The 26,470-nt window shown below is 39.5% G+C and overlaps 6 protein-coding genes and 1 long non-coding RNA gene across 16 annotated transcripts; 3 read left to right on the top strand and 4 right to left on the bottom strand.

Moving 5' to 3' along the window:
* The first annotated feature begins 13,076 nt into the window (after positions 1–13,076).
* Positions 13,077–16,807, top strand: LOC100114871 (prostaglandin E synthase 3). Of its 2 annotated transcripts, XM_031930397.2 has the most exons (4): positions 13,918–14,112; positions 15,596–15,628; positions 15,854–16,232; positions 16,312–16,807. In XM_031930397.2, the coding sequence occupies exons 2-4, from the start codon at positions 15,609–15,611 to the stop codon at positions 16,450–16,452; spliced, it is 540 nt and encodes a 179-aa protein (XP_031786257.1). In that variant the 5' UTR covers positions 13,918–14,112; positions 15,596–15,608; the 3' UTR covers positions 16,453–16,807. The 2 variants fall into 2 exon arrangements, with proteins under 2 accessions (XP_001600168.1, XP_031786257.1); XM_001600118.4 differs by lacking the exons at positions 13,918–14,112; positions 15,596–15,628 and adding an exon at positions 13,077–13,262.
* On the bottom strand, positions 13,896–15,651 carry LOC116417415. The gene is made up of 2 exons (XR_004227676.2): positions 15,564–15,651; positions 13,896–14,078 (listed from the first exon to the last, which is right to left on the bottom strand). It is a non-coding gene; the product is annotated as an uncharacterized LOC116417415 (long non-coding RNA).
* LOC107982012 (INO80 complex subunit C) lies at positions 16,592–18,557 on the bottom strand. 9 transcript variants are annotated; one of them, XM_032595980.1, is made up of 5 exons: positions 18,406–18,557; positions 17,874–18,019; positions 17,387–17,580; positions 17,238–17,305; positions 16,592–17,124 (listed from the first exon to the last, which is right to left on the bottom strand). In XM_032595980.1, exons 3-5 carry the CDS (start codon positions 17,562–17,564, stop codon positions 16,996–16,998), a joined length of 375 nt encoding a protein of 124 aa, XP_032451871.1. In that variant the 5' UTR covers positions 17,565–17,580; positions 17,874–18,019; positions 18,406–18,557; the 3' UTR covers positions 16,592–16,995. The 9 variants fall into 9 exon arrangements, with proteins under 9 accessions (XP_032451871.1, XP_032451872.1, XP_032451876.1 ...); XM_032595981.1 differs by having other exon boundaries at positions 18,443–18,494; XM_032595985.1 differs by lacking the exon at positions 18,406–18,557 and adding an exon at positions 18,166–18,356 and having other exon boundaries at positions 17,958–18,019.
* Positions 17,963–20,694, top strand: LOC100114064 (triosephosphate isomerase). The gene is made up of 3 exons (XM_016989095.3): positions 17,963–19,027; positions 19,684–19,937; positions 20,032–20,694. Exons 1-3 carry the CDS (start codon positions 18,919–18,921, stop codon positions 20,410–20,412), a joined length of 744 nt encoding a protein of 247 aa, XP_016844584.1. The 5' UTR covers positions 17,963–18,918; the 3' UTR covers positions 20,413–20,694.
* On the bottom strand, positions 20,485–21,553 carry LOC100114752 (39S ribosomal protein L20, mitochondrial). Its single transcript, XM_001598979.6, has 3 exons — positions 21,250–21,553; positions 21,064–21,174; positions 20,485–20,987 (listed from the first exon to the last, which is right to left on the bottom strand). The coding sequence occupies exons 1-3, from the start codon at positions 21,334–21,336 to the stop codon at positions 20,742–20,744; spliced, it is 444 nt and encodes a 147-aa protein (XP_001599029.1). The 5' UTR covers positions 21,337–21,553; the 3' UTR covers positions 20,485–20,741.
* LOC100114831 (something about silencing protein 10) lies at positions 21,496–24,202 on the top strand. The gene is made up of 4 exons (XM_031930369.2): positions 21,496–21,679; positions 22,085–22,668; positions 22,745–23,409; positions 23,498–24,202. Exons 1-4 carry the CDS (start codon positions 21,663–21,665, stop codon positions 23,585–23,587), a joined length of 1,356 nt encoding a protein of 451 aa, XP_031786229.1. The 5' UTR covers positions 21,496–21,662; the 3' UTR covers positions 23,588–24,202.
* Positions 23,678–25,341, bottom strand: LOC100114790 (10 kDa heat shock protein, mitochondrial). The gene is made up of 3 exons (XM_001599942.6): positions 24,988–25,341; positions 24,133–24,300; positions 23,678–24,046 (listed from the first exon to the last, which is right to left on the bottom strand). The coding sequence occupies exons 1-3, from the start codon at positions 24,988–24,990 to the stop codon at positions 23,903–23,905; spliced, it is 315 nt and encodes a 104-aa protein (XP_001599992.1). The 5' UTR covers positions 24,991–25,341; the 3' UTR covers positions 23,678–23,902.
* Between the last annotated feature and the right edge of the window lie 1,129 nt (positions 25,342–26,470).

Below are 26,470 nucleotides of genomic sequence, written 5' to 3'. Positions count from 1 at the left end.
ATGAGTGTGAGCCGCACGTAAGTAGCGGATGATATAGCGGAGCTTTGCCGAACGCTTTTTCCAACTGTCGCTGTAATAGCAAGCTGGAAACAATGTGCTCCATTGTTGAAGCCGGGAACAACGGCTCGCGCCTGGTGCGATTGCTTTTATTTCGCGGAACGATACGCGTTTCCGGCTGCGCGCACTACACTGTGTACGTGTGACTGTGCCACAGTCTAGCGGCTCGATCGTCATTTTTTTCTACGTTCTGGATTGTACATATGGCTATCGCCGTATATATCCGCCGTAACTCTTTAGAACTGGAATCTGGTCAGAAATTATGATTGCTTACAATGGGAAACAGGCCAGTCCAAAAACATAAGAGACGCTCAAATAAATACAAAGTTACTGAAGTAAACTATGTTGCATTTGATCCGTATGAAGACCTTTTTATATATCTATACCTATAGCTCTGTGTACCGAATGCAGAGCGCTAAAAGAATGTGACGTCGAATAAACGAATTATATAATATAATATAATATGATCATTACATTAGTAGATGCATTTATATTTCAATGATTGTATTCCTCGCGACGTTCGTTCCATAACAAGTCCAAGGCACTTTCGTTAATCGATCCCGTTTCGCGCACAAGTCGAGGCCGAATTTGCCCCGCGTGCGAAAAGCGCAAGACCGAGACCGCGACCCGGTTTGCCCGACTCGGTACCTACACGGCGCATAATTCGTATACGCAAGCAAAAAATTCAAGTCCACGTCTATGCGAGTCGGGTTCGAGAAAGCGAGCCGGTCCACGGACTGACAATGGCGGGACGAGAGAAGGAAAGAATAGCTGGCCGATATCCAGTGCAATATGTGTGCATTCTGCATCGCCGACTGCCCGCTAGCAGCAGTCGAGGCACACGCGAGCGCTTGCCTGTAGTGGCGAGAAAGAGCGGCTTTTATTGTGCAGCATAACCGTTCCCGGGACGCATATAGCGACATAGCGCGCTATGCGTCAGATGCAGCAGCCACAGCCCTGCTGCTTTCTATCGGTGTACTCTTTTTCCCCTCGGAATAAAAGTAAGTCTTTCGAGTACCTGCTTCGAAGTTATATAACGGCGATACATTGGAATATTCGCCGCCAAATCTTCAAGCACGGCCGTTGCGAAACTTTGTATGGAAATTGCAGCGCCATGGGCGGCAAGAAGCTCGCTGCTAATCTGTTGCGGCGCGTGCGGCGGATGACCGCTTGATGTTACATGGCCAGCTGTGAGAAAAATCGATTAAAAATAGGCGTAGCCTCGAAAGTAGCGATTAATTTGAAAGAAAACAAGCAAAAGTCGACGTTGCTTGGCATTGCCTCCCCAGCGCCTCGGGAGATAAGAATGAAGCTATTTCACGTACGTGGAGATTAAAACAAACATCTCATACCGTTACCCCAGGGCCCGCGCAAGGCCTAGCATCCATTTCCAGAAAAGTCTCTCGTTTTTCGCATCGGCCGAGCGCGCGCATAATTATTACTCGCTAGTCGCTAGTCGCTAGAAGAATTTCCAATTGCGGGACTTTAACTGTTTTGCCGCAACCAGTCTTATTCGCTACCAGCACTTTCGATTACTTACAGATTTCTAAACTGCGCATTATCGTTTTGGTATAAACAATTAGCGCCAACTGGCCGAAGCTCTCGCATCTCTCGCAGACAGCAACGATACGGAACTATCGACTCTTTGGCGAAGCATTCGAAAGTTCCTCGCGAGAAATAAGGTGCATAATTACAGCTTATCTCGGATAGTTAGTAGTCAGCCGAAAAACTACTCCAGCGATAAAATAGGAATGCTCGGTTAAACGGAAGAATAAAGAATTTTTTGCGCATAAAGAAAGGCAAATGAGGCAGCGGGCAATCAATGAATCTCCAGCAGAGCCAGTGGGCAAATTCATCCGTGTACACGCGAGCCGCGGAAATGAGGCAATGAGCCGCTGATGGAGCGCATCCGCGCGCGAGACGACAGAGCCGCTGCACACGATCGTGCCGAAACAATTATCATTTATCCGCGGCGCACTAGTAAAAGCCTCTGCAGAGCAGAGACAAAGAAAGCGCTTTCTCGGCTGCTGCTGCTGCTGCTGCTGCTGCGGCGGCGGCGAGTAAGTAATGCTTTAGAAAGTGCGCGCGCGCGGCAAAAGGTGAAATCCCGACAGCGCGGAGTTATAAGTTCGCACTGTTGTCGATCATTAAATAGATACGATTCGCGCGTCAGATGGCTCTGCTAGCGCTGTTCGAGTTACGCGGACAACTCCATTTCCGATGCTTTTTGCCAGTACTCGTTTCGATTGTTATCCAATCCAGGCATGCAGAGACTGCGTATGCAAAGCGTTCACGTTCCGCCATGAATTATTTCGCGAGGCCCGCAAGGAAGTGCTTAATAACAGCCTCTGCCTCTGCTCTCGAGCTTTCCCAGTTTTTCTCTCGTTCTCTCGTTCGCAGCAAATGTCGATCGAAAGTACAGACTCGCGAGATAACGGATATAGAGGAATGGCGAAACTAATTATTCTGAACCCTCGGCTTCCTACTGTATCGAGAGGTATAGTTATAGTTATAATTAATCCATTTGCATATAGAGCACACGTTCAACGACGATATTTCCTTCAAAATGCGCAGAAACACGGCCGATTAACATCGAATTTATCAAAGTAGCAGCTGCACGCAATTTAATCATTCTGTATGCTGCAGGTGAACGAATTTGCTTTTCTCGCGGACATTTATCGCGCTCTAAAGAGATTTACGTCCCGATCGGCTTCCCAGCCGATAAACGCGGATGTGTGCACTGTATTAGGTGCCCGCAATCTTCGCGCAATCGAGGGGGATGCATCTATGCGTTGATTTTCACGTACCGCGTACAAAGGCATTCGGACTTCCGGTCGGTCGGCGGGGTCGTTCAGATTATCCTTTCGGAGAGGGAGAAAGAGAGAGAGAGAGAGAGAGAGAACGTCAAGACGCGCGGCGCGAGTAAAGGTTTCTCCGCTGAAAAAATGCGCGAGGTTTGAGTTTCTCGCTCGGCCGCTAGCGCAGGATTCCTGCTCGAGAAACTGGAATAAAGGTGAAATTGGTCGGCGTCTATCCACTCACCGAGAACTTATCCTTGTAGAAAATCGAGCTCGTCGACATGTCGTCGCTCGCGATCGGCCGCTTTTTCCCCTCTCGCCCGTGGACTCGAATCTGCAGCACGCGCACTTGTACACACTGACACCGGCGGAATCACATCCTCCTCGCGCCGGCACTGCTCGTCCGATCCAGCGATTTTCCGCGCCGCACCGCGAAAACTTGAGCGATCGCGCATGCGCGCGGCCTCACAACGGGTTACGAGTGTATATAGCGACGACAGGTGCAGCGAACGCCGGCAGGTCCGTTGGCAGAGGAGTCCCTGAAAACACTAGCAGCGGAGCGCCTCGGCCGCGGAGAGCGTAGGCCCAATGCGACGGGGAGAAATAAGAGACTGTCGGCTGCGGCTGCGGCGGCGGCGGCGGCGGCGGCGGCGGCGGCGACGGCGCTGCCGTGCGTGCGGTCTGCGTGTCCAGTTAGCTCGCGCTCGGCGGCCGCGGCGGAGTCTACGCCGTATAGTACGGTAAAACGGGCCCCACTCCGGATGACCTACAATCTCGAGAGCGCTCGCGAGCTGCCGCGTCTGTAGTGCCACTAGTGCCCCTACCTCGTCAGCTCGTCAGCTCGTCACGCACGCGCTCTCCCTTATACCTTCATTTCATACAGGCGCTGCTCTCTCCTTATCTCTAGCTCCGGAGCAGTTTTTCCGAAGGACGTCCGACGGATTCTGCGCGCGGTTTTGTTTGCGCTGTTGCGGGAAGCGGCGCTCGCCGATTGTTTCGTCGTCGTTCCTTTTGTGGAAAGTTTGTAATTGCTTGTCACGGGTCGCTGCTGCCGCAAAGATTGAAGCGAAGCTACTATACTTCGCGGTCGTTGCGCTATTTTGGTCCCGATATTCTGCAGCCGCGGCGATTGATATAACTTTTCTTATTGCGACCCCGCGACGCGCAGCGATTTCGAAATGAGCGGGCGATAACAAAAATATTCTTTGTCTCCGCGACTGAGCTGTACGAAACCGAAAGGTCTTTCCCAAAGACTAGAATCCTCGGCTGAATCGTCTTTTGCCGTTTTACGTAAGCTGCCCACAGCGTGAAATCGCCTACTTAACATAAGTGAGCAACAAGTGATTTTTCAATCGCTGCCTCTCTCCCTTTCGTTGGGATGCCGAGTTCTTACACCTGCTGTATTATACCTAGCTAATAATCCCTGGTAGAAATTCGAATATTTAAAATGGCCTGGAAACTATGAAATAGCTATGAGAAATAGCCTAGTCATAACTTGTGATGAAACGCTTTTTCTCCCATTTCTTGAGCATTTGTTGGAATGAACATAACCTTAAATCTTTCGTATTGATATTAGTCCTACCAGGGATACAATATGAGGATTATCACTGTGCTAATTCATGTTGATAAATGAACATCGGTACCGCTGGGTATATGGAGAAATCAGCCAATTAAACAAACTTCATTGTGATGGATGTGCGCGTTAACGCATGCATTGAGCCGTTTTTCTGCTTTTAGATTAAACTCCACACAATCAGTCTCCGAAATTTAAATAAATAAATAAAAGTCTCTAGTACAATTACATGAGATAAAAGAAGAGATATTGCAAAGACGATGCTAATAGTCTTGGAGATCAAATAGTATATTACGATACGTGTGACTTAAACGGCGTGTAATAATGGGTCGATTTGAGTCAAAAGTATCGTATACTATTTTATAGCATCTGCCTGCCATAAGACCGCTATGTCACAACTATCCCTGACATAAACAGTCCTGTACTGCACCGTGCAGTGAGCGTCCGAGCGTAGCGCTCTATATGCAATAAAGGACTGTTTAGGTCACGGATAGGCGTGACTTAAACGCGGACTTAGGTCACGCAGTGCTATAATAGTACATTACTATACGTGTGACTTAAATGGTTCTTTTTTACACGGCGCAGTTAGCACCCGAGCGTAGCGAGGGCGCTAAGCGCCGTGTAAAACTGAACCATTTATGTCAAGAGTATCGTATAAAATTTTATAGCACAGACTGCTAACATCCGCAACTCTCGCCTATTCGTGACTAAAGTAGTCCTTATTTGCACCGTGAGGTTAGCGCACGAGCGTAGTGAGTGTGATAAACACGGTGCAAAAAAGGACTACTTTAGTCACGTATAGGCGAGACTTAACAGCGGAGTTTAGCCACACTGTGCTATAAAGATTGTTTACAAGTAAGAGCATGATGTACAACTGCTTGAGACGCTCTCCACGAAAGAGAAATCTCGTAATGATTCCGTTAAAAGGCAACAACTTAGTTCCACCTCAAGCGCACTTAAAGTCATCAAGGTCCGTTAAGGCAAGCGCACCTGTAAATACGCGCAGTGGCATAAAACATACCAACGCGCACCATAAGTTTATTATTTCGATTCCCATCATCTCGAAATACAACGATACTTGAATCCTGCGGTCAGTCGCATCATCATCATCATCATCATCATCACGTCCATTGTGCCGTATACACAAAACACTTTTGTGATGCGGCGCGATGATTGTGCGCGCGCAAGGAGTAGCCAGAGGGCATTTCCTTAGCGCGTCAATCGCTCCTTGTATACGTAATTCGCGGCTGCATCCGCGCAACGTGTTGCACGTGGGAGGCTTTGAATAACTGAGGACGGCGGTGCTGACACGCATGAGCAAGTGAGCACCTTTAATCGCGCGTCCGTTGGCCGACCCTGTTTACCGACGCAGCTCGAACGCAATTTTGAATAATTTTGGGAATTTTTTATTTGACCCTGCTTTTTAGGCTCAAATAGTGGAGTTTCAGCAGAAAATGAAATAAAATACCACAGCAACTTAGGACGAAAGTAGATTTTCCTTCGGATGATTAACAATTTAAAAATGTTTGTAAAAAACTATTGTATTTGGGAAAACAATTTTGAATTCGGTAAAAAGCTGCGAATTATGAATATTTAAAAATGTTCATTAGGGCCAGTTTCGCAAAATTCGGGAAATTTTTATAGAAATTCGTTGTTTAAAGTTTGAGTTGTGCTAGTCTTCGCTGGAAATGTTGAGTTGTGCTAATCTAGCGTGCGCCAAATGAGTTATGCTACTTACGACGGAAAATTTGAACAGTGCTACTCTTCGTAGGGAGCGACGATGATATTGTGGGAATGCGTGCGTAGAGTATGTGTATGTGCGTGTAAGAGAGAGAGAGAGAGAGAGAGAGAGAGAGAGAGAGAGAGACTGCGCGATTGTGCGTAGGCGTGTATATGTGTGAGGGAAAGCCCGAGCGGCCCCCGTCGAACTACCGAGGGGGCTGAGGCGTCGCAACCAGCGTCGGAAGGCAGCAGTCCCAGCGTGACCTCGAACGAGAGAATAAAAGCCCTAGACAACGAGCGAAGCAGAAACCATTATACCTAAACTATTACTTCAAAGTGTACACGGAAATAATTTTTCAGTAAAAATTACCGGAATAGCACGGTAATCGTGGGCCGCCGGGTATTTCCGAAAGTTTTTATCTGACCCAAGATATTATTTATCTTGCTCCCCGTAAATTTTCCTGAACCGGCACTGTACATTTTTTGATGTCGAAAATGTTTACCGTGCTGCAAAGGAAATTCATGCGCGGCCATGTGCGTCATCTGCTTCCATAACCTCCAAATCTAACCCTGATGTACGCTCGTTGAATCCAACGAATTTCTTGGTTCAAAGTGTGTCATATACAAATAACCCTTTATATATCAATAATACGACGTTAAGAATGCGTCAGGAATATGTATACAACAAAATATTATAATATAGAGGATATGGAGAAAATAATAAAAAAGTACCGAAAATTTTACTGTGCCGATGCAGTAAAAGTGCTCTAGATGGCGGGGCGTCCCTACGATACTGTGCTAGCACGGTAATTTTGATCCTTAATTTCTATGTAATTTTTATTGTAAAATTCTTTCCGTGTATCATCATCAACTATTCTTCAATATATATATATATATATATATATATATTGTTTACTCTACCTTCTCTTTATTTAATACACCCTTTACACCACGAATCCCACAATATATTGTAGAGGATAGACGATAATATCGAATACAGTTTTATGACTTACGAACTGATACTTTATTCAACTTTCTCAATAAATTCTTAATTTTCTATAACGTATCCATCTATGCACTTTTAAAGTTTAATGCGACGCACGATAAACCTATGTACACACGTAAATAAGTACAATTAAGAAGCAAACAAAATCTCTTTGTTATGCAGTAGCTGGCGATCTGTGAAGCGGAAACAGGCATCCGCTTTGAGTGACCGAGAACTCATCAATTTCTACGGTCCCTTTACTTGACTCGATATAATGTATGAGAAACTCTACATAATCATATGGACAATTACAGGTATCCATTTTAAAAATCTCCTTTCGGTTTTTATATATAATTATCTATAGTGTATGCATTAACTCCAGCCCACAAGACAGACAATGCGAACGTTATGATAACTATGTCAAAAATCTCGACGACGATAAAGTGGATTTTGGGTAGAATTGACGTCAATCGATGTCAATTCAGGTGTTATTCGCCCGGAAATCTACTGGTGTCCCGAAATACCTTCGCGTAGTCGGCATTCTTTGATATCCGGGCGAATTATACCAATTGGCGTCGACCAACAAAAGACAAGAGCAAGAATAACGTACGCGTATGTCAGAGGAAAAATGACTACACTAACTCACGATGGCTACAAAATCACGCCGCATTTAGAAACCAGATACAGTTCATTCGCAAGAGCAAGTTGATGAACTACCATGGTTATTGCGCGAACCTACGCAAACTTACGTGCGAACGTACACGAATGTACGCATATGTACGGAAAAGTACACGAACGTCTGATTAAAATAATATTTAAAACCAAAAATTTTACGGATTGTTTGAAGAAATCTTCAACATACACTTGTACAATTTAACCTCCATTCTCGCTGCTATAATTAGTATAACCTAACCGGTCTGGATTTTACAAAAAAGTTGATTTTTCCGAGTGAACTTCGCCTACACGCGTCGTTATTAAAAAAAAAATGGTGATATTCGTATAACTGGTAATTATAAACCTACGTTGAATACACGTATAATAATAGATGAATGTCCTATTCCAAAACCTAGTGACATTTTCAACAAAGTAAAAGGAACCAAAATTTACGCACATCTTGATATTACAGATGCTTATACTCATCTTCCTGCTGACGAGTACAGTCATGCTTTAACCCTCAATACTCCTACACATGGGTTGGTTCGTCCTACACGAGCTGTTTACGATGCAGCTAACGTTCCTGCAGTTTGGCAACGTCGATTAAAAGAAATCTTACAAGGTCTAAAAAACGTTGAAAATTTTTTCGACGACATCATTGTATGGGCTGAAAATTTCGAAGAATTGTTGATTATTCTGGAAACATGTTTGATCCGTCTTCTTGAAAATGGTGTTCGTCTTAATCGACGTAAATGTGTTTTAGCTACAAATTCTGTAGAAGTTTTGGGTCATATACTAGATACACAAGGCATTCATAAATCTGATTCTCACATCAAGGCAATTCGTGATGCACCTAAACCGTTCTACACCTCAAGAATTAGAATTGTTTATTGGTAAAGTTACGTTCTGCAATTCATTGCTGATAAAGCATACGAAGAGCTTAAAAATACTCTCGAGCTCTCATACTCGCCACTGACGCAAGCAAAGTAGGACTCGGAGCTGTTTTATCACATAAACTTAGCAATGGAATTGAAAGGTCAATTGCTTATGCGAGCCGTACATTACACTGCTACTGAAAAACGCTATCCTCAAATCGACAAGGAAGCTTTAGCTATTGTATGGGCTTGTCAAAAACTTTTCAATTATTTATACGCTCGTCATTTTACGCTGTTTACAGATCACAAGCCATTGACACAGATTTTTCATCCTGAAAAATCACTTCCTATTCTGGATTTCTTCCTACCGCTCGGATCAAAAGTTATAAGGATTATAAAAATAAGAAAAATCGCTGATTTTCATAAAAAATAGAAAAATTGGTGATTTTTTTTTTTTGCCATTTTCAAGCCTAGACAACTTTTGACCTAAGCAGACATTTTTAACCCACCAGCCCTCATATTAATTCTTTTTTTTTAATACTTTGATTCTATTAAAACACATTTTTGGATTGCGCCTCCCGACAAAAAGTGGCAATTTTCTGATTTTCGGTTATTTTCCCCGTGTTAAATTCCCATAAGAGAATTTAAACTGCTCGGCAAAAAATAGGTATTTGTTAATCTTTGGAACCCAAGGTTTTTCGAGTTCTATATGACCTAAAAAACGAAAAAAAGTGATCAGGTAGGTGTGCTCCCAAATTTCAAATTTGTTCACTCAGACCCCCTGAAGTGTCCGGTTTTTTCTGGATTTGCACATATGAGTCATTCTACGAAAAGTCAGACACTTTGCGGTCTGCGGATTTGGATGAAAAATCGAGCTTTATAGCAATTTTGAGGGCACACGCACCAGACCAAGTTTTTTACATACGCTTATGGACATATCGAGTAACAATTTAAGAATGAACGATTTCTTTAATAACAATTAAAGAAATCGTTCATTATTCTTAAATTGTCACTCGGTACAATATGTAAAAAACGTGGGTGCCACCTCTAAACCCTATGCCAAAAAGAAGTTACGGGCCAATTACTAATTGCTAAAAATAGCCTTTATTGCGCCCCGGGTAATTCATTACCTGACCGAGCAAACATTATTTTTTCCGGCATTAAGTGACAGCTGGGTCCCAGATCTGGAATTTAAAAAAACCGTTGAAAATGACCGTCCCCATCAAAAGTTGCGAGCAATTTAAAATAGGATGAAAATCGTCAGAAATTCGAAAATCTATTTTAAATTGCGCGCAACTTTCGATAAGAACGGTCATTTTCGACAATTTCTTTTTAAATTCAAGATCTCGGGCTAAGCTGTTCAGTAATGCCAGAAAAAAATAATGTTCGCTCGGCCAAGTAATAAATTACCCGGGGCGCAATATAGGCTATTTTTTGGCAATTAGTAATTGACCCGTAACTTTTTGTTGGCATAGGGTTTGGAGGTGGCAACCATGTTTTTTACATATTGTATGTCCAAACGCATGTAAAAAACTTTTTTCTCCGCTAAGTAGTCTTTTCGACCTCGTGTATAGTTGCAGTACTCATCTGCGGCTTGCTAAAACGCACTCGCCGTCGACTCGTACTACAAACTCCTCACTCTGTCTAAAAAAGTTCAATTTTTGCCCTTGGTACACAATATTACATTATTTTGATATGCGTATTTTCTAACAATAATTGCCTACATAGTATAACTAATATAGATATTTAAATTTAAACAACGCATCTGAAAAAAGCATACTGACAAATATATAACAAGTTTTCAAAATTGAAAATGCTTAAATAAAGAACAGTCTAATAATATGTTGTAAATAAAGGTAAAAAACTTTTTTTCGAGTTTCGTTGCGCCAATAAGGTATTATTATACATAAATAAATCGTAAATATTATTTTTAGCGGAATTAAAATTAATCAATTTTTCGCTCTTTTAGATACACCATTGTTGAATATATTGTATAAATCAAAAAAATCGAAAAATAGCTATAATATGGCCATTGAATCGTCAGAAAATATACATGCACATCAAATTTTATTACGATCAGTTGCGTGGTTCCAGAATCATAACGGTATACGTATGTACGCACACACACACACACACACATCCATCCGCATGGACATTTTCTAAAAATCCATGATTCGAGCTCTAAACACCTCCAAATGCGTTTCTACGAAGTTTTGGCGGAACTGAAAATTTTCTAGGAGGAAGCAAAAGTAATAGTAATTATAATACATGTCTATATGCCCGTGCATATTATAATATGAGTTGTCGCATTGTCAGTTGGTCGCGCACCTGCACGTCTGATTGCTCAGTATCTATAATTAAGGATGGAATGCACATGAACTTCAAGCCAGACAAGCCCTGATAAGTGATAAATGATTGTAAATTACTGAACGAGAGAGAGAGAGAGAGAGAGAGAGGGGGGGGGAAGAGAGAGAGAGAGAGAGAGAGCAGCAGAGTGCGCATACGCTGCACGCGATTCTCTCATATTCAAATGCGACGCGACCGACACGACGAAGCGAGAAACTTCGAGAATAAACAGTGAGAGCGCGCCGCGCTAGAAAAAGAGAAGCATAAACACACTAGAGAATATGTATACATAATTATATCCGTACCTAGTCCACCTCGTGCTTTTCTGGCCGACGTCCACTGCACGCATCAGAATAATGGCTCTCGAAAACTCGCGGTTCTAGTTCTACAGGCTACAGGGGGGTTTTGCTCTCCGCTCATATACGATAAACGAGTTTATCGTGTACGTTCCGCGGTGACGATTGCAGTGCCACAGTATGCAAAATGGGTAGTAGTTTGCGCGGGAAATTCAAAAACTGGACAAAAAATTTTTTTAAATGCTGGAAAGAACTTGTTCTAAATGTATAATATTATTTTTAATTATAAAATTAAGGTTACAATGTGAAAAGAAAGTAATTCTGTAGGTAACTTATTTTTAGAACTTTTATTACAAAATACAATTTTGGTAATTAAACTTATGGCTTTGAGATGTTTTACCCGTTGCTAACTTGCTGTCTTTCCTCTCTGCTTTCTGGAAATGTGATCCAGTCATCAGCTATCCATGGTCAAAGAGAGTGATCTCATTATTTCAAATTTATCAACAGGATTACTCCAGTGCTTTCAAAATCAAAATGTAATCCTGGAAACAGGATTTGCACAAATTACAAGTGCAATGGAAAAGCTGTGTACTGATATCGCTGCTGCATTTATGCAGCTTAGAACAGGTCCACAAGTTGAAAATGCTACCGAAGATTAGATTAGATTAATTAGATTAATTGCTCTTTATTTTTGTACATTTTGTTGTACATATAACAAATATAGTGTATTATGATAAAGGAATAAATAAAATTTGTGTAAGGGTATATAGTATAAGGTGTGTGTGATGTTGAGAGATGACATGAGATGAAAGAGAATGTATGTATGTTTGTGCGATGTTTATGTGTTTTCCAAATTAAAGAAATAATTTTTGGCTGCTTGTTTGAAGTGTGATATGGATAGTGTGTCGCGAAGTTGAGATGGAAGGCTGTTCCAGAGGTAGGAGGCGCTGATGAAAAATGAATTCCTCAGCGTCTCCGTCTTGAAGGACGGGATGTCCAGTGGAGTCACCTCGCCCCTGACAGGCCTGAGTGCGACGTGGAAGTCAAAATAGGCTAGTAGATAAGCTGGTATTGAGGTGTTGAAAATTTTTCTAAGAAAACAGGCCATGAAGTACTTCCTACGTCCGGCGGTGGTGAGCCATTGCAACTCACGCCTGTAAGGGGAGATGTGCTCGTCCCTCTTTACACCATAGATGTATCGGATTCCCGTATTGACAAGCCTCTGCAGTTTTAAGTCAAGCTCTTGAGTCAGGTCGCAGTAAACAAGTGAGCAGTAGTCGATGAGGGGAAATAGGAGTGCTTGCACCAAATGTTGGCGCAACCTGAGGCTAACCTGAAGACTTAGAGATTGACAAAGATATCGAGTATAACACAGAGTATCTAGATCCTGAATATGAATAACTATTATTTTATAATAAGAGATTTTTAAGCTAACATTTTGGAGAAGCAGAGTTTGTATTTCGGTTGTACAAAATTATATTAAAATTGTATTTTGTACAAACTTGTACTCATTTATGAATAAAAGTTCTAAAAAATAATTATTTTCTTTAGGAATTACCTTTATTTTAACATAAGAATATTTAATAACAATGAAATAACTTTATATATTTTATAAAAATTCATTACATTCTTTCTAGCATTTTTTGACTATTTTTTTTGTCCAAATTTTGAATTTCCCGCGCAAACTACTACCCATTTCGCATACTGTGGCACTGCAATCGTCATCGCGGAACGTACACGATAAATAAACTTGCATCGTATATGCAGAGCGGAGAGCAACCCCCCAGCGGCGCCGTCGAGACGTCGAGTGGAGCAGCGATTCCGAGGCGAGCCACGAGAGAGCGCGTTCGGCAGTCTCAGAGAGCGTGCAGTCTGTACTTCTGTAGTGTGTGCGCCTGTTTGTTTCCCTCACGCGCTAAACCGGATCAGCTGCCGCAAAATGACCCAGGAAGGACAGTAAGTATCCTTGGAATTGTTAAAAAGCCGCGAGGATCGTGTGCCGGAAGGTCCGGGCCACGCGTCGGCTGCCTTCCGATTTCAAAACAAGCCTCCGTTGCGTCGGGCCAAGCGAAAGATGCTCGGGCTGCGCTCGGAAGGGCCTGCCCGCGCGCCATGTTGATGGCATGGATATTATTGATTCTCGAAATTTCCGAGCCTCGGAAAAGCCGGCGCCGCTTCTTCGTCAATCGCGCGCATCCGAGCTCAGCCGAGGAAGCGCTCGACGCGTTTTCGCTTCTCTCGAGTTTCACCTCCTCGTGCGTGCAGCGTCTTCTCTTGGCCGCCCATCTACTATCTTTCTCTCTCTCTCTCTCTCTCTCTCTACAGTACATACAGGCTACACTCGCTCCGTCTCTTTCGCTCCCGCGTACGGCTCAACTTGATTCCCTAGTCCCGACTCCCGACGTTCCTCGCGCGACCGCGTGCGCGTAATGCGATATATTGCCATCTCGACGGATCCGATTTCCGCCTGTACCCGCGGCGACGTCTCCCCATGAAGCGAAGCGATCGATTAACCGATAGCCCGCGACGGTGACGACGGTGCTTCCCCGTCCTCGCGACTCGCTCCGTCTTTGTTCGATGCGCTTTTGTATGCCAATTGCCAAGCACTGCTAGTCCGATTCCTCGTGCGCTCGCTGCTCGTTCGCGTGTTTTTTTTACGTGGCCGAGTTGTGCTCACCGGCTACTTAAGTAGCGGCCTCTCATAATACTCACGCGCTGACTGGCGATTTTTCGTCGCGACTCGCGAGCCCCCGTGTCGCAGAGTACAGCTACCTATCAACGAATATAGACTTCATATAGAAGAACGGTTCGTATAGCGGCGAGGGGACGGAAAGCGATAGTTCGGTACGCTCCGCGAGATGGCGGCAGCCATCAATTTCTATCGTGCTGTCTCTCTCACTCTCACGGCGCCATTCAAATTTTAAGCTTGCAGTCGTCAAGTCAGCCGAATGTCAATCTCCTTGCTACATGAATGTTATAAAATTAAATAATAGCAGCGTAGATGTAAATAATAAATAAATATTATATGTGACGCACTATGAAAATTGTAATAGTGTATAATAGTTTAATTATTACGTGATACTTAAAATTCTTTATCGTAAAAAACTCAAATCACAAAACTGAAAAATCACTATAAAAAAAAACGAGTAGACAAAAGGTAAAAACGGACACACACACGCATCCGTACGGACATTTTCCAAAAAGACCATTTCTCGACTCAGAATGCATCAAAACACACTTCCCACACGTTTTTAGACAAACTCAAAAAATCACTATTACAAGGCTTCCTAGGAAGGAATAAATTATATCTAAATAAAATATCACTTGCTCATCAAAACCAAAAACCAATAAATGCAAAATTGAAATCCAAAACCATCACTATTTTTGGTACAAAAAAACCAAATTTCTCGTTAAAAATGTTTTGTATAGACTTTTTACCTTGATAATCATCAAATTATTTGTTTATTTCTGCAATTTTCCTTTAATTTATCTACATCTGAAACTTTTACTAATGTATAAAGATTTTCATGAATTTCGGACGTTATTATAACCTCTGATTACTGAATTTTCACATTTATTTACTCTAATAACACTCGTGATAAACAGATTTACCGTATCTCATCACTGGGAAATCTGTGAAAGGTCAAATCAGGATTTTTTGCCTTCGATGTTCCACAATCGGTGTAGACACAAAGTGCACGTGGAGGCGACATGCTGACCACGAAATCTTCTTCGCTAAACACGATAAACCTATCCAAAAAAATCTCACGAAACTAGAACGATGTACTTCCCTATTCACTACTATTATTTATCGCTATTTGTTGCAAAAAAAATCTGTAAACTGTCGACTACAATGACCAACAAACACAGAGACTGCGGTAAAGCTCTCTTCGCGCTGTTTACACAGCAGGATCGAGCGGGAAACTGACAGGAGCTGCGTTTTCGCGGTTTTTTCCTAGTCAGAAAAATATGGTTGTCGCAACCAATACTTTTGTAAAACCTCCTTACACACTCATTATTCATTTTCTTGTCATTTATTTACTTTCATTATTGTTAAAAAGTATATTTTACATAATATACTGCATGAATGATGAATCGTCTGCTTGTGCGTGCTCATATGCGCGCCAAGCTGTAGGAAACTCATAGGTGGCGCCGCCGAGCGGTTGGGTAACAGAACTAACGGCCTGTTACCCAAGCTTTCGTCCCCCCATTTTAACCCAGAACCGTTCTTCTATAGGAAGTCTATATTCGTTGTACCTATAGTTGTTTCTTAACCCTATTTCTTCCAGGAAAACTGCGAAAATGGGCGACCAAGCCGACGTGTAGGTGTTTATTCGTACATAACATGATTCATACTTTTACAACTCCAATCAAACGAACTGGATAATCTGTGCTTGTGTTAAAAATAGTAGGAGTAGCAATATTCCTACTGCTTCAACAAATTCCATTTTACACTGTTATCTCTTTGACAACTGAAACTAGAAAACCTTGTCTCATCTTTGATTTAAAAAATGAACAAGTTGGAACTGATTTTTCCATCTTTTCAGAGTTACACCACCCCCCGTCATGTGGGCTCAGAGGAGTAATCTTCTCTTTGTTACCATTTGCCTCGAGGACTGCAAAAACCCGACCATCAGAATCGAGGCGGACAAAGTGTATTTCAAAGGTGTTGGTGGAACAGAAAAGAAGGAACACGAAGTCACCATAAACTTGTACAAAGAAATCGACTCAGACAAGGCAGTACAGAGTCCAAAAGGCAGGAACTTTGAATTGGTTCTGTACAAAAAAGAAAGTGGACCTTTCTGGCCACGACTGACCAAGGAAAACAAAAAGTTCCACTGGCTGAAGAGCGACTTTAACAAATGGCAAGATGAGGATGACAGTGAAGAAGAAGGTGGAAACATGGATCCCAATAGTTTGGAAGAGGTATAGATTATTCTTCTTGTAAAATTGATTTTTCCATGTGCAAATGTATATTTATAATCAAACAAATCACCCCTTTTAGATGATGCGCCAAATGGGAGGCCTTGGTGGTGGTGGTGTAGGTGGCGGTCTTGACGGTAAACCAAACTTTGATGACCTGGACATGGGAGAGGATGCCGATGAACCTGACAGTGACGACGATGAAATGCCAGACTTGGAATGAAGACTTTAATAACATTAAAAGTTTAATCCCATCAAAAGAAGTCGGGGCCTATGAGAAATTGTTGCATCGCGAGATCGGGAATTTAAATTAGGCCATGTTGTTTGAATTTTCGATTGCAAATAATTTTTGCAATTGCGCGATAGCCAAGTCGGCACCAGTGAGCGAGCCCCGAAAAAAGCATATTGATAAACTTACTGATGTAAACGTACATCGATGGCAAGCTGACAGTAAACACGCTCTGTAAAGGTCCATCCCTCATACCCTTGTAATTCCCGTTAGCCTTTAGTTTATAAACTAAGTTATATGATGAAGAAGAAGCTTTTTTAATGATGATTGATTAAATGTGTAAAATGAACTCGTGTCTATTTATTTAAAAGTCATAACCTTTGTTATATACATGATTATAAAATCTACAACTTTCTACGAAATACACAATCCAGTTATAAATAATTATAATTAAAGAATGATGATAATGATGTTGAAGTAATATACATAATACGATATGAATGGTGTATACATATTGTAACGAATCTCCTATCTCAATCAAACAATGCTTGGTGCACCACGGAGCGCTAGATATCCCGCTGTTATGTCCATTGGCAAACTTCGTACTGTCATAAATTCATCTGCAGTTGCGTAATACAGCTTAGTCTGTGGATCTGTATAATGTGCCTGTAAAATTATTCAATTGTCATCTCATGTTCATAAATTGTGTCACAACTACTTAATAACTTTTTTAATTTTGTAAAAAAACAACCAGCATGCATGTCAACTTTTTTACTTACTGGCAAGCCTGATATATCAGAATATTTCTTAGCAGGTTTGAAACTAGGTGGTGCATTTATAGAGCTGTCTAAAATTGTAAAACAAAGTATAGCAATAAATATGTGAATTTAAAAATTTGGTTTTCACTACACATAATATGACAACTTACAGTGAATTGCATCTGAAGGCCAAGGTAGAGCACGTTCTTGAGCCAAAACCTGCTTTAAAGATCTCCAAATCCTTTTCTTCCCAGAACTAGTGATTGGTCGAAACTTTTGTTGAAACATTGAATTTTTAAAAATAGCTAGTGGTTTTTTGTTTGCTTCAGAAACTTCGTCATTCACCATTATGTTTATTTATGCCCTGAAATGAAAGTATAATCGAATTATTAAATCTTGTAAAACTTTTTGTTTGGTACATCATATTTTTTACTGCTTGAGTTTTAATTGAAATTTAAATAAAATAAAACAAACAAAATACGAAGAAGAAAGGTTATGAAACTTTGCAGAGTTTACTGAAATAAGTATACATATTAATTGAATTAGCACTTTACTTCAAGATTTGCTGGATACTTTATGTCAGCTATCATAAATTTAATAATTTTTTCAATAAATATATAAATTTTCACAATTTATTTTTTTGACCTTTATACCTACGTTGGTTCGCGTTATATGTTGACAAGCAGAAAACGCTACAGCAAACGCGATATTGCGATAATTCAAATGGCCACCTTGACTTACGTAGTAAAAGTAGGATCCGCACAGATCACACGGCGATATTATACACTGCTGTAGTCAATAGTCTTGAACACGAACAAATTTTTAAATTTATAAAAAGGAAAGTGTAGTTACATACTTTTGTTTGTAAATATTATAGAATTCTCTTTCATTTTAACAATCCGAAAAAATAGAATTTTTTTTGTGTCACAAAAACATGAAATTAACTAACCAATATATGAACGTATCGATTCATTGTTTTCAAAGGTTAAACGTGCCTCAAATGCTGCGAATTGTTATGTAAAATCAACTAAGAAGTAGCAGTTACTGACTTCTTTTCGAAAATGAGACTTAGTTTTATTCGAGTTGGATCTGAAGTTGCGAAAACAACATTTCCACCTTGCAGTAGTTTGCAAAAATGTACGAGTAAAGTATTGCGTAACCATTGAACTTGTTTTCTTTAGCTAGCTACCTATATATATATTATATACTTGTGGGGTGATAAGTACGTTGGATAATATCGCAGATGAGACGTAACGTAAAATCAAGTTTTTGTCGTAAATGAAAAATAGAAGACATCATCATCAATACTACTGATAGGCATATGTCAATATGTGAGACTACAGATGTACCTATATATGTATACACATATACATGCATCATGCTATTATGATGGGCGGCGGACGCACATAGGCACATATGATGTGATGTGACTGTGAGGAACAAGTAGGCAACAGCGCAAATAGTGGGGGGTCTCTCGCTCGTATACGTGGGAGGGGACGAGAGAACGATCTGGGGTTGGTCGCGAATCGAGATTTGGATTTCACCTTAGAGACGGTGTGAAGGTCGCAAGGGCAACTGGGCTCTAGTTCACATCAGCAGATACTTACTACTCAGCTCTTTTCGTGGCTCTTCTTTTGCAGATCGCACAGTAGCATCTATTCGTTTATCAATACTCGCAAGGCACCAGTCAACCCCTGCAAAAATGGCACGCAAATTTGTAGTTGGTGGCAACTGGAAGATGAACGGCACGAAAAAAGAAATTGACGATATCGTCGCGTTCTTGAAAGCCGGCCCCCTTGATCCAAATGTTGGTAAGTACTTATACGAGATATTTTCATCCACCACGATTCTCGGGACTGCTAATTTTATTCATTCGTGCTCATATTACTTATTACGAATGAACACTTACTTTTTCCGAACCATATTCCAAAATACATATCGAAATTCTCTAAGCAACAATAAGTAGCCATGTCAGCTTGACTCAAATTGTTGATTTTTTTCAATATAATTTGTCTATATTGACCTGAGACATATTTTGTCTCTTGCATCAACCCATTTTGATCTTATTTAGAAACAATGTCACAATTATAGAGGTCTGCCAGAAAAATTTGGCTTCGATTTAATTTTTATCATTTCTCTACATAAATCAATTAAAATTACATCAAGTCAATTTGTAAATAGATAAATTTTTCGAAATAAACAAATTTTTGACTAATTTTTGTATGTGATTTCGTCATACACTTCGAAAACTTGATTCATCATTTGTAGGTACTAAAATTTTTAATTTTTTGTACACTACTTTTTGCAAGAATAATACTTTTGAATGATAATACTTATTGTTTCTATTGAAGGTCATAAGTAATTTTTGTGTTAAATCATACATTGATTATAAATATATCAAGTCCATACTTTAATAGAAAATTTTGAAATAATAAGTAACAAATTTTTTCCTTACATCTTTGTTCAGAGGTAGTTGTTGGAGTTCCCTCAATTTACCTGACATACACAAAAGGCATTCTGCCCAGCAACGTAAGCATTAGTGCTCAGAACTGTTACAAAGTTCCAAAGGGAGCATTTACTGGAGAAATCAGTCCTGCCATGCTTGTTGATAATGGCATTCCGTGGGTTATTATTGGTCACTCAGAAAGAAGAAATGTTTTTGGAGAATCAGATGAACTGATTGCTGAAAAAGTGGCTCATGCCTTGGAAGCTGGTTTAAAAGTAAGCTATCGTAAAAAAAAAAGTAAAATACTATTTGATTGTGAATTTAAGTTGCACTGTTAAATAATATGTTATAAATTGATTGGTTGCCTAGGTCATTGCTTGTATTGGAGAAAAATTAGAAGAGCGTGAGGCTGGAAAGACAGAAGAAGTTGTCTACAGGCAAACAAAAGCTATTGCAGACAAAATTAAATCTTGGGACAATGTTGTTGTTGCATACGAGCCTGTTTGGGCTATTGGAACCGGTAAAACTGCTACTCCTCAGCAAGCACAAGAAGTCCATGAAAAACTTCGCTCTTGGTTTGCCAAAAATATTAGTCCAGCAGTTGCCGAATCCATTAGAATTCAATATGGAGGTTCAGTCACAGCAGATAATGCCAAGGAATTGGCCAAGGAAAAAGATATTGATGGCTTCCTTGTAGGAGGTGCTTCTCTGAAACCTGACTTTGTAAAGATTGTTAATGCTAAACAGTGAATCATTAAAACATCGTGTTAATTTGCATTAATTATTGTATTGTAATATGTACAAAAACAAAATTTCACATTCTTTTTTTTAAGATAAGATATTTATGAGGTAACTTTCTTCAAGATCTTTTATGTTCGTGTATAATTTTCTTAAAAAGAATATGTGTACAGAAAGTTAATAATGAAGAGAATAATAAAACATTGTTAATGATATTACAGTTTATTTTTTAAGATTGTAAATGTTATCCAAACGTGAAACAAAAAGTAACAATAAAAATATGTTAAATACTATGCAAACAGGAGCAGTTTACAAATTAGCCTACTTTGTACAATAAAGTTTCATTTTATCAATCCTCTTGTAATAACACCTTCAGCTTTTTGCAAATTAAGAATTTTCAATCCATCTTGTTTAAGTCTAGCGCATGCAATTTTAACTAAAGATTTAAAAGTACGTGGTTCCCAAACTGCCAATTCTGCTAAACTTTTGCGATCAAGTAAAATTTCACACCTTGTTAAGCCTTCTTTTAATATTTTGTAATTCAGACCATGTTCTATGCTACCTGCTTCAATTCTAGTTTGCCAAATCTGAAATCATACATTAACAATACAAATTTCAATTTTAAATTAAGCTTGTGATGCAACAAAAATATTTCTAAGGTACCTCTCTAATCCATTTTCTTTTGGGATCTCTATGTTTGGTTGAAAATTGCAAAGATCTGTGAACTGCTCGAACAGCTAGACTGTAACAATTTCTGTAACGATTTCTAAAATGCTGTAAAATTGAAGTTTTTTATCATTGTAAATAATCGAAATAATGCATATTATTGTTGTCTTTATAATATCTTACAGCGCTTAATCTAAAGATCTTTCTCTTGCGCCAAAATTCATCAGGTCCTCTGCTTCTCGCGAATAAAGTTACTGACTGAAATACCATTTTAGATTATTTTATTTTACGTTCACCTGATAGATAGAATTATGCTTTCAATGTGATCGACATTCTGACTAAAATTTCTAGGTTAGAAACTCGAAAGTAGCGAGATCAAGACCTATCTGCATCAGCTGCGGCCGGCGAACAGCCAATTGCAGTAGAGAACTCTAAACTTAGCGCTGTGGCTCCTGACATTGCACACCCTAACACGCGTTTAGATTGGAAATTGGAATGTTGGATGCGGTGCACGTGTATATATCGGGAAATAAATAAAAATTTCTGGGATATAATAAATATTTATTTGATAGCTTATAATTTTCAACAACACAATCATGCTTAAAAGAAAAAGGTATTTATTAATAAATAAATATAACAATATTTTTTAATCTTAGATTGTTTGAATTTGACAAAGTTATTCATTTTCCTATGGAGTAATGAATATAATAACTCTTTAATGTTTGACAGAAATGGGATTATTTTATTTGAATAATTTATATTAATTTAAATTTGAATTCTTCGATACATTATTTTATTGAAAATAAAAGAAGAAACATTTCTAGCATGATTTAGAGGTTATATTTATAAAAACAAACAGGCTGCAAACATGAGTAAAAATCAGTTTTCTCCATAAATACTTACTACTAAGGGAAAAAAAATCCTCTTAACTTTCTTAATATTGTTTATTAATAGTTTGAAGCTGTAAGTGTCTTCGTCGTAAGTGATTGTTTAATTAATTTATTTACTCAATTTTCAGAAATCAAGAAGATGATTCTTCTGGTGGCGAAATGGATGATATAAATATGGATGAAATGTTGGACTCTGAAGAGGAATTTTCAGAGAATGAAAGAAATTTATTAGAGAAAGTTCGCCAAAAAAGAAAACCTGAAAATTATGACAGTGAGGATGAAGTTATGGGATTTAATAATGAAGAATACGATGAAGATGAAGATGAAGAAGAAAAAGATTCCATGGAATCTGATATAGAAGGTTTAGGAGATGACTATGATTTACCTAATGAAAAAGCTTGGGGTAAAAAGAAGAAAGATTTTTATTCAACTGATTATGTTGATGCTGACTATGCATCTACAAGTCAAAAAGAAATTGCTGATGCTGAATTAGAAGAACAAGAAGCTAGAAATTTGCAAAAAAGATTAGTAGAACAACTTGATGAAGCAGATTTTGGTCTTGAGTTAGTTGTGTCAAAGGAAGATGCTTCTGAATGTAATCAAGATGGAGAACACATAAAAACTGACTTGAGTAAATTAAGTAAAAGACAAAAACACGAACTTTTTGAAAAAGAGAGTCCTGAGTTTTTGCCTTTGATTACAGATTTTCAAGGTAAAAATCAATTATTACATTTTTTTCATGTCCAACTTGTACAGTCTCTAAAAAAGTTTATTTATTTTATTTACAGATCGCTTAACTGAAGCAAGAACTGTACTAGGTCCGTATTTAGATCTTGTAGAAAGAGCAAATTGTAAAGATTGTGCAGCTACTAATTTTGTAAAAGCAAAGTATGATTTATTGTTACATTACTGTACAAATATCTCATTTTATCTAATGCTGAAAGCTAAAAAAGAACCTGTGGCATCTCATCCTGTCATTAAGCGATTAGCGCAATATAGGCAATTGTTAGCTCAACTCGAAGAATGCCAAGGAGATATTTTAGATGAAATAAAAGAATTATTAGAAGCTAATGAAAATGGCGAAACTTTGTACAATTCTGGAGATTTTAGTGAAGTAAATATTGAAAAGAAGAAAGTGGAAACTGTCAAGCATTCTGCGAACAAACATAAAAAGCTTGAACATATTGAAAAGGCGGATAAGAATAGGGTTGTATATGAAGGAGATTCTAGTATGGATGAGGACGAAAAATATGACCAAGAAATTTCAGGAGACTCGGATGAAGGAAATAACGAGGAAAATGAAGATCAGGAAGATACTGAGGAGAAAAGAGCAATCACTTATCAAATTGCCAAGAATAGAGGTCTTACTCCCCATAGGAAAAAAGAACAACGTAATCCAAGAGTTAAACACAGAAATAAGTATCGCAAAGCTAAAATACGCAGAAGAGGAGCTGTAAGTTCTTCTATATATAAATATATATATATGTTTTTGTAATATTTACATTTTAGCTGTTACTTATACAATTATTTCATATTTTTAGGTCCGAGAAGTTAGAAAGGAAACCACTAGATATGGAGGTGAAATATCTGGTATTAAGGCTACTGTTAAAAAGAGTATCAAACTCAAGTAGAATTATTTTATTATCTTTTTACAATAGAGATGTAAAAGTGTTGATATTTTCAATGCCTAATTATTATAATAGAAATAAAATAAAACTAGGTACAATGAATAAATTTTTTATTGAGTGGAATAAGTATGAAACAATGACGCCTAAATACTAGCAGACTTTAAAAAAACGTAATTCAAGTAACAAGTGTCTGTAAGACAACATGGGCTATCAAGTCCATTAATGCGCTGACATGTGACTCCAAGATTTCTGTCATCGATATAACATTTGCTTCATGACATTAATCACGAAAATTAACCTATTGTAAACTAAAGTTCCTTATGCCTCCAACTTGGCTAGAATATCAGATTCACGGAACAAGTGGAATTCTTTGTTCTCTTCAAGCTCTACTTTAGTTCCGCCATACTCGGGCAGCAAAACAACATCTCCAACCTTGATGCTTGGTGGAATGTGTTCTCCTTTCTGAAAATTAAAGAAAAAGATAATCATTTAATTTTATCCAATGTTTTAAATTATGATATGATGAACTTGAATGCAGATGTACGTACGTCGTTCCTTGATCCAGGTCCAATCGCCACGACAGTTCCTCTGAGAACTTTGCCTTGTGCTTTCTCGGGGATAACAATACCACCCTTGGTTTTGGTAAGAGCTTCTGCTCTCTGAATGAGTACTCTGTCGAACAGAGGAATTAGCCTCTTAACAGCAGCTGCAGCAGCCTAAACAAAAACAACAAGACTTGTGTAGCAAAAATAATGTTTATATTTGATTGAGCAATAAGCACAATGCAATAAATGTAATATCTTGGTTAATCAGCAGAAATCTTGAAGGTATATAATCGAATCTCTCATTTTGTATGATTACATATTAAAAACAAACTTTTGAACTGAATATTCAAAATATATTGAAACACGCAACAATTCTAGCTTATAAACTCTCAGAATTTGTACGCAGGTGGCACTAGCATAATGTCAATGAAAATCTCAAGAATGCAAGTTTTATTCCAGTTATGCAAATCAGTAGAAATTCGTAGTTTCCTGCCTTGAAAAATAAACTATACATGAACAGACTTCTTTAAACACACAATTAGTAGCTATCAAATTACGAAACAAAAATTGGAGCTATGTACGCAATCATTGGGCAATCCTTGGAAAAAATATTTTCGAGCGGCTTCACTGTTCGTAAAAACCTCGAATTTCCGTAATTACGTAATTTATCTAGAAGATTAAACAAGTCTCGGCTCGGTGGCCGTCAGACCTCAATCACCAATGGCTCAAGCTCGAAAACTAGCAACGTTCTATGTCCCTTCGAAAATGGCAATTTAAGCAGAATTTGTCTTAAATTGCATAGCGCATCATGCCCCAAACGAAGAGAATATCAAACATAAAAACCCTTTTCAGACTCACCATGACTGTAGACTCGTGTGTGAAGGATCGCAAAGGCAAGAGAATTACGGAGGAACGAAAACCTCGTGCACGCGCTGCGCGTAACCTAAAAAACCTCTGCCGGTGTCTGATGTCGCTCTGACCAAGAGTGCGATTTCTCTGTCTCTCTCAGTCTCTCTCGTCTCTGCTGTCCCCTTTCTCGAATCTTCCTTCGGCTCGTGTGCGTGTATTATGACTATACATATACGCTTTCCCCTCTTTCTCCCCACTTCTTTCTCGCTCTCCCTATATACGATATATACAGGCCTGTGTGCGCATGTATAGAAGCTTGTGATTACGTAATGCATTCAATAAGAGCGATAACGATTAATCCCTTCGATCTGAAAAACAAACGAAATTACAGTCGAAAAGTGACTTTTCGAGATCGTGAGCGGATGTTCGAATTTCTCAGAAAAGAAGAATCTTGAAGTTATTTCAGTTTCGAGTTAATTTCGAATTTTCATTCATCATACGACGAAGGGCATTGCAGCAGAAGTGCGCCGTGCGCGACCACGTGGTCAAGCCTCGATCAGCGCACTCCTGCTGCGCCGATTCCGCAAAACCGCAAAACCGCATAAGTACTTAGGTACTTAGCTAGCTGTATGCACGCTCCAGAGATCCTTGCGACTCTTGCGCGTATATAAGTAGAATTCTATATTTAAAAAGGCTAGACTCGCGCTTCATGTTTTTTTGTATCGACAGATGTAAAATAAACGTCGTATTACTTATAACTTGCGGGGATAAACGCGCAAGCAGACAACGGCAAGATCTTGCATATACAGGATCGTTATTTCTTTACATGTATTTCAGCGTTCGATGGCTAACAGTTGCAGAGTTATGCTTCACAGGTTCGACTATAGTATAGTAGAAAAATGTTATCTGTAAGTTCAACGTTCGATCGCCCCTCTGGATATATTTATCAGAAAGAAGTGTTTTTTTTATCGCCGAATGAAAAGTTGGACAAATAAGTATTGGAAAACTGGCGTCTTCCGTGCTCCAAAATTTATTGTATCGCATGAATATGCTGAGAAAAACAGCGGAGTCTATAGAAAAATACTCTTAAAAGACATGTACTTTTACAGCTGCTCCCCTTGCCTCTCTCTCTCTCTCTCTCTCTCTCTCTCTCTCTCTCTCTCTCTCTCTCAAAAGAGGCAAAGAGCAACGTCAAGTGATGATTGGCGCTAGCCTGGTAGTTGCGTCATTCTACGCGTGCTATAGTATGTTCTAGAAGTCGGCCAAACGCCGGCTTAACGTTTCTTCTTCCCTCTCTCTCTTTCTCTCGTGCCTCTTGCTAAAATACCGGTGAATGAAAACCCACCGGCCCTGACCCCACCTGCATGCGACGAGCCCTAAAACCCGACTCTGCGGATTGTCTCAAATGGTTATGGAGATTCTGGATTTTTCGAAATAGGCGTACGATCGCGGCAGGTTACCCGCGGGATATCTTGGCGCCTATAGCGCGCGC

This window comes from Nasonia vitripennis, chromosome 1 (assembly GCF_009193385.2).
Source record: "Nasonia vitripennis strain AsymCx chromosome 1, Nvit_psr_1.1, whole genome shotgun sequence".
Classification (NCBI taxonomy): Eukaryota; Metazoa; Arthropoda; class Insecta; order Hymenoptera; family Pteromalidae; genus Nasonia; species Nasonia vitripennis.
This window is presented reverse-complemented; position numbering and strand designations above follow the sequence as displayed.

What these genes read in the sequence shown, in the direction of transcription:
- LOC107982012 (XM_032595980.1), bottom strand. Translation starts at nt 17,564, where the DNA reads ATGGTGAATGACGAAGTTTCTGAAGCAAACAAAAAACCACTAGCTATT. An exon ending in GCCTTCAGATGCAATTCACT is followed by an intron (nt 17,306 to 17,386) that starts GTAAGTTGTCAT and finishes TTACAATTTTAG; the next exon opens with ACAGCTCTATAAATGCACCA. An exon ending in CTGATATATCAGGCTTGCCA is followed by an intron (nt 17,125 to 17,237) that starts GTAAGTAAAAAA and finishes ATAATTTTACAG; the next exon opens with GCACATTATACAGATCCACA.
- LOC100114871 (XM_031930397.2), top strand. Translation starts at nt 15,609, where the DNA reads ATGGGCGACCAAGCCGACGT. An exon ending in ATGGGCGACCAAGCCGACGT is followed by an intron (nt 15,629 to 15,853) that starts GTAGGTGTTTAT and finishes CCATCTTTTCAG; the next exon opens with AGTTACACCACCCCCCGTCA. An exon ending in ATCCCAATAGTTTGGAAGAG is followed by an intron (nt 16,233 to 16,311) that starts GTATAGATTATT and finishes CACCCCTTTTAG; the next exon opens with ATGATGCGCCAAATGGGAGG.
- LOC100114790 (XM_001599942.6), bottom strand. An exon ending in GACCTGGATCAAGGAACGAC is followed by an intron (nt 24,047 to 24,132) that starts GTACGTACATCT and finishes TTTAATTTTCAG; the next exon opens with AAAGGAGAACACATTCCACC.
- LOC100114831 (XM_031930369.2), top strand. An exon ending in TTTGATTACAGATTTTCAAG is followed by an intron (nt 22,669 to 22,744) that starts GTAAAAATCAAT and finishes TTTTATTTACAG; the next exon opens with ATCGCTTAACTGAAGCAAGA. An exon ending in AAATACGCAGAAGAGGAGCT is followed by an intron (nt 23,410 to 23,497) that starts GTAAGTTCTTCT and finishes TCATATTTTTAG; the next exon opens with GTCCGAGAAGTTAGAAAGGA.
- LOC100114064 (XM_016989095.3), top strand. Translation starts at nt 18,919, where the DNA reads ATGGCACGCAAATTTGTAGTTGGTGGCAACTGGAAGATGAACGGCACG. An exon ending in CCCCCTTGATCCAAATGTTG is followed by an intron (nt 19,028 to 19,683) that starts GTAAGTACTTAT and finishes ATCTTTGTTCAG; the next exon opens with AGGTAGTTGTTGGAGTTCCC. An exon ending in CCTTGGAAGCTGGTTTAAAA is followed by an intron (nt 19,938 to 20,031) that starts GTAAGCTATCGT and finishes TTGGTTGCCTAG; the next exon opens with GTCATTGCTTGTATTGGAGA.
- LOC100114752 (XM_001598979.6), bottom strand. Translation starts at nt 21,336, where the DNA reads ATGGTATTTCAGTCAGTAACTTTATTCGCGAGAAGCAGAGGACCTGAT. An exon ending in AGATCTTTAGATTAAGCGCT is followed by an intron (nt 21,175 to 21,249) that starts GTAAGATATTAT and finishes TCAATTTTACAG; the next exon opens with CATTTTAGAAATCGTTACAG. An exon ending in AAAGAAAATGGATTAGAGAG is followed by an intron (nt 20,988 to 21,063) that starts GTACCTTAGAAA and finishes GTATGATTTCAG; the next exon opens with ATTTGGCAAACTAGAATTGA.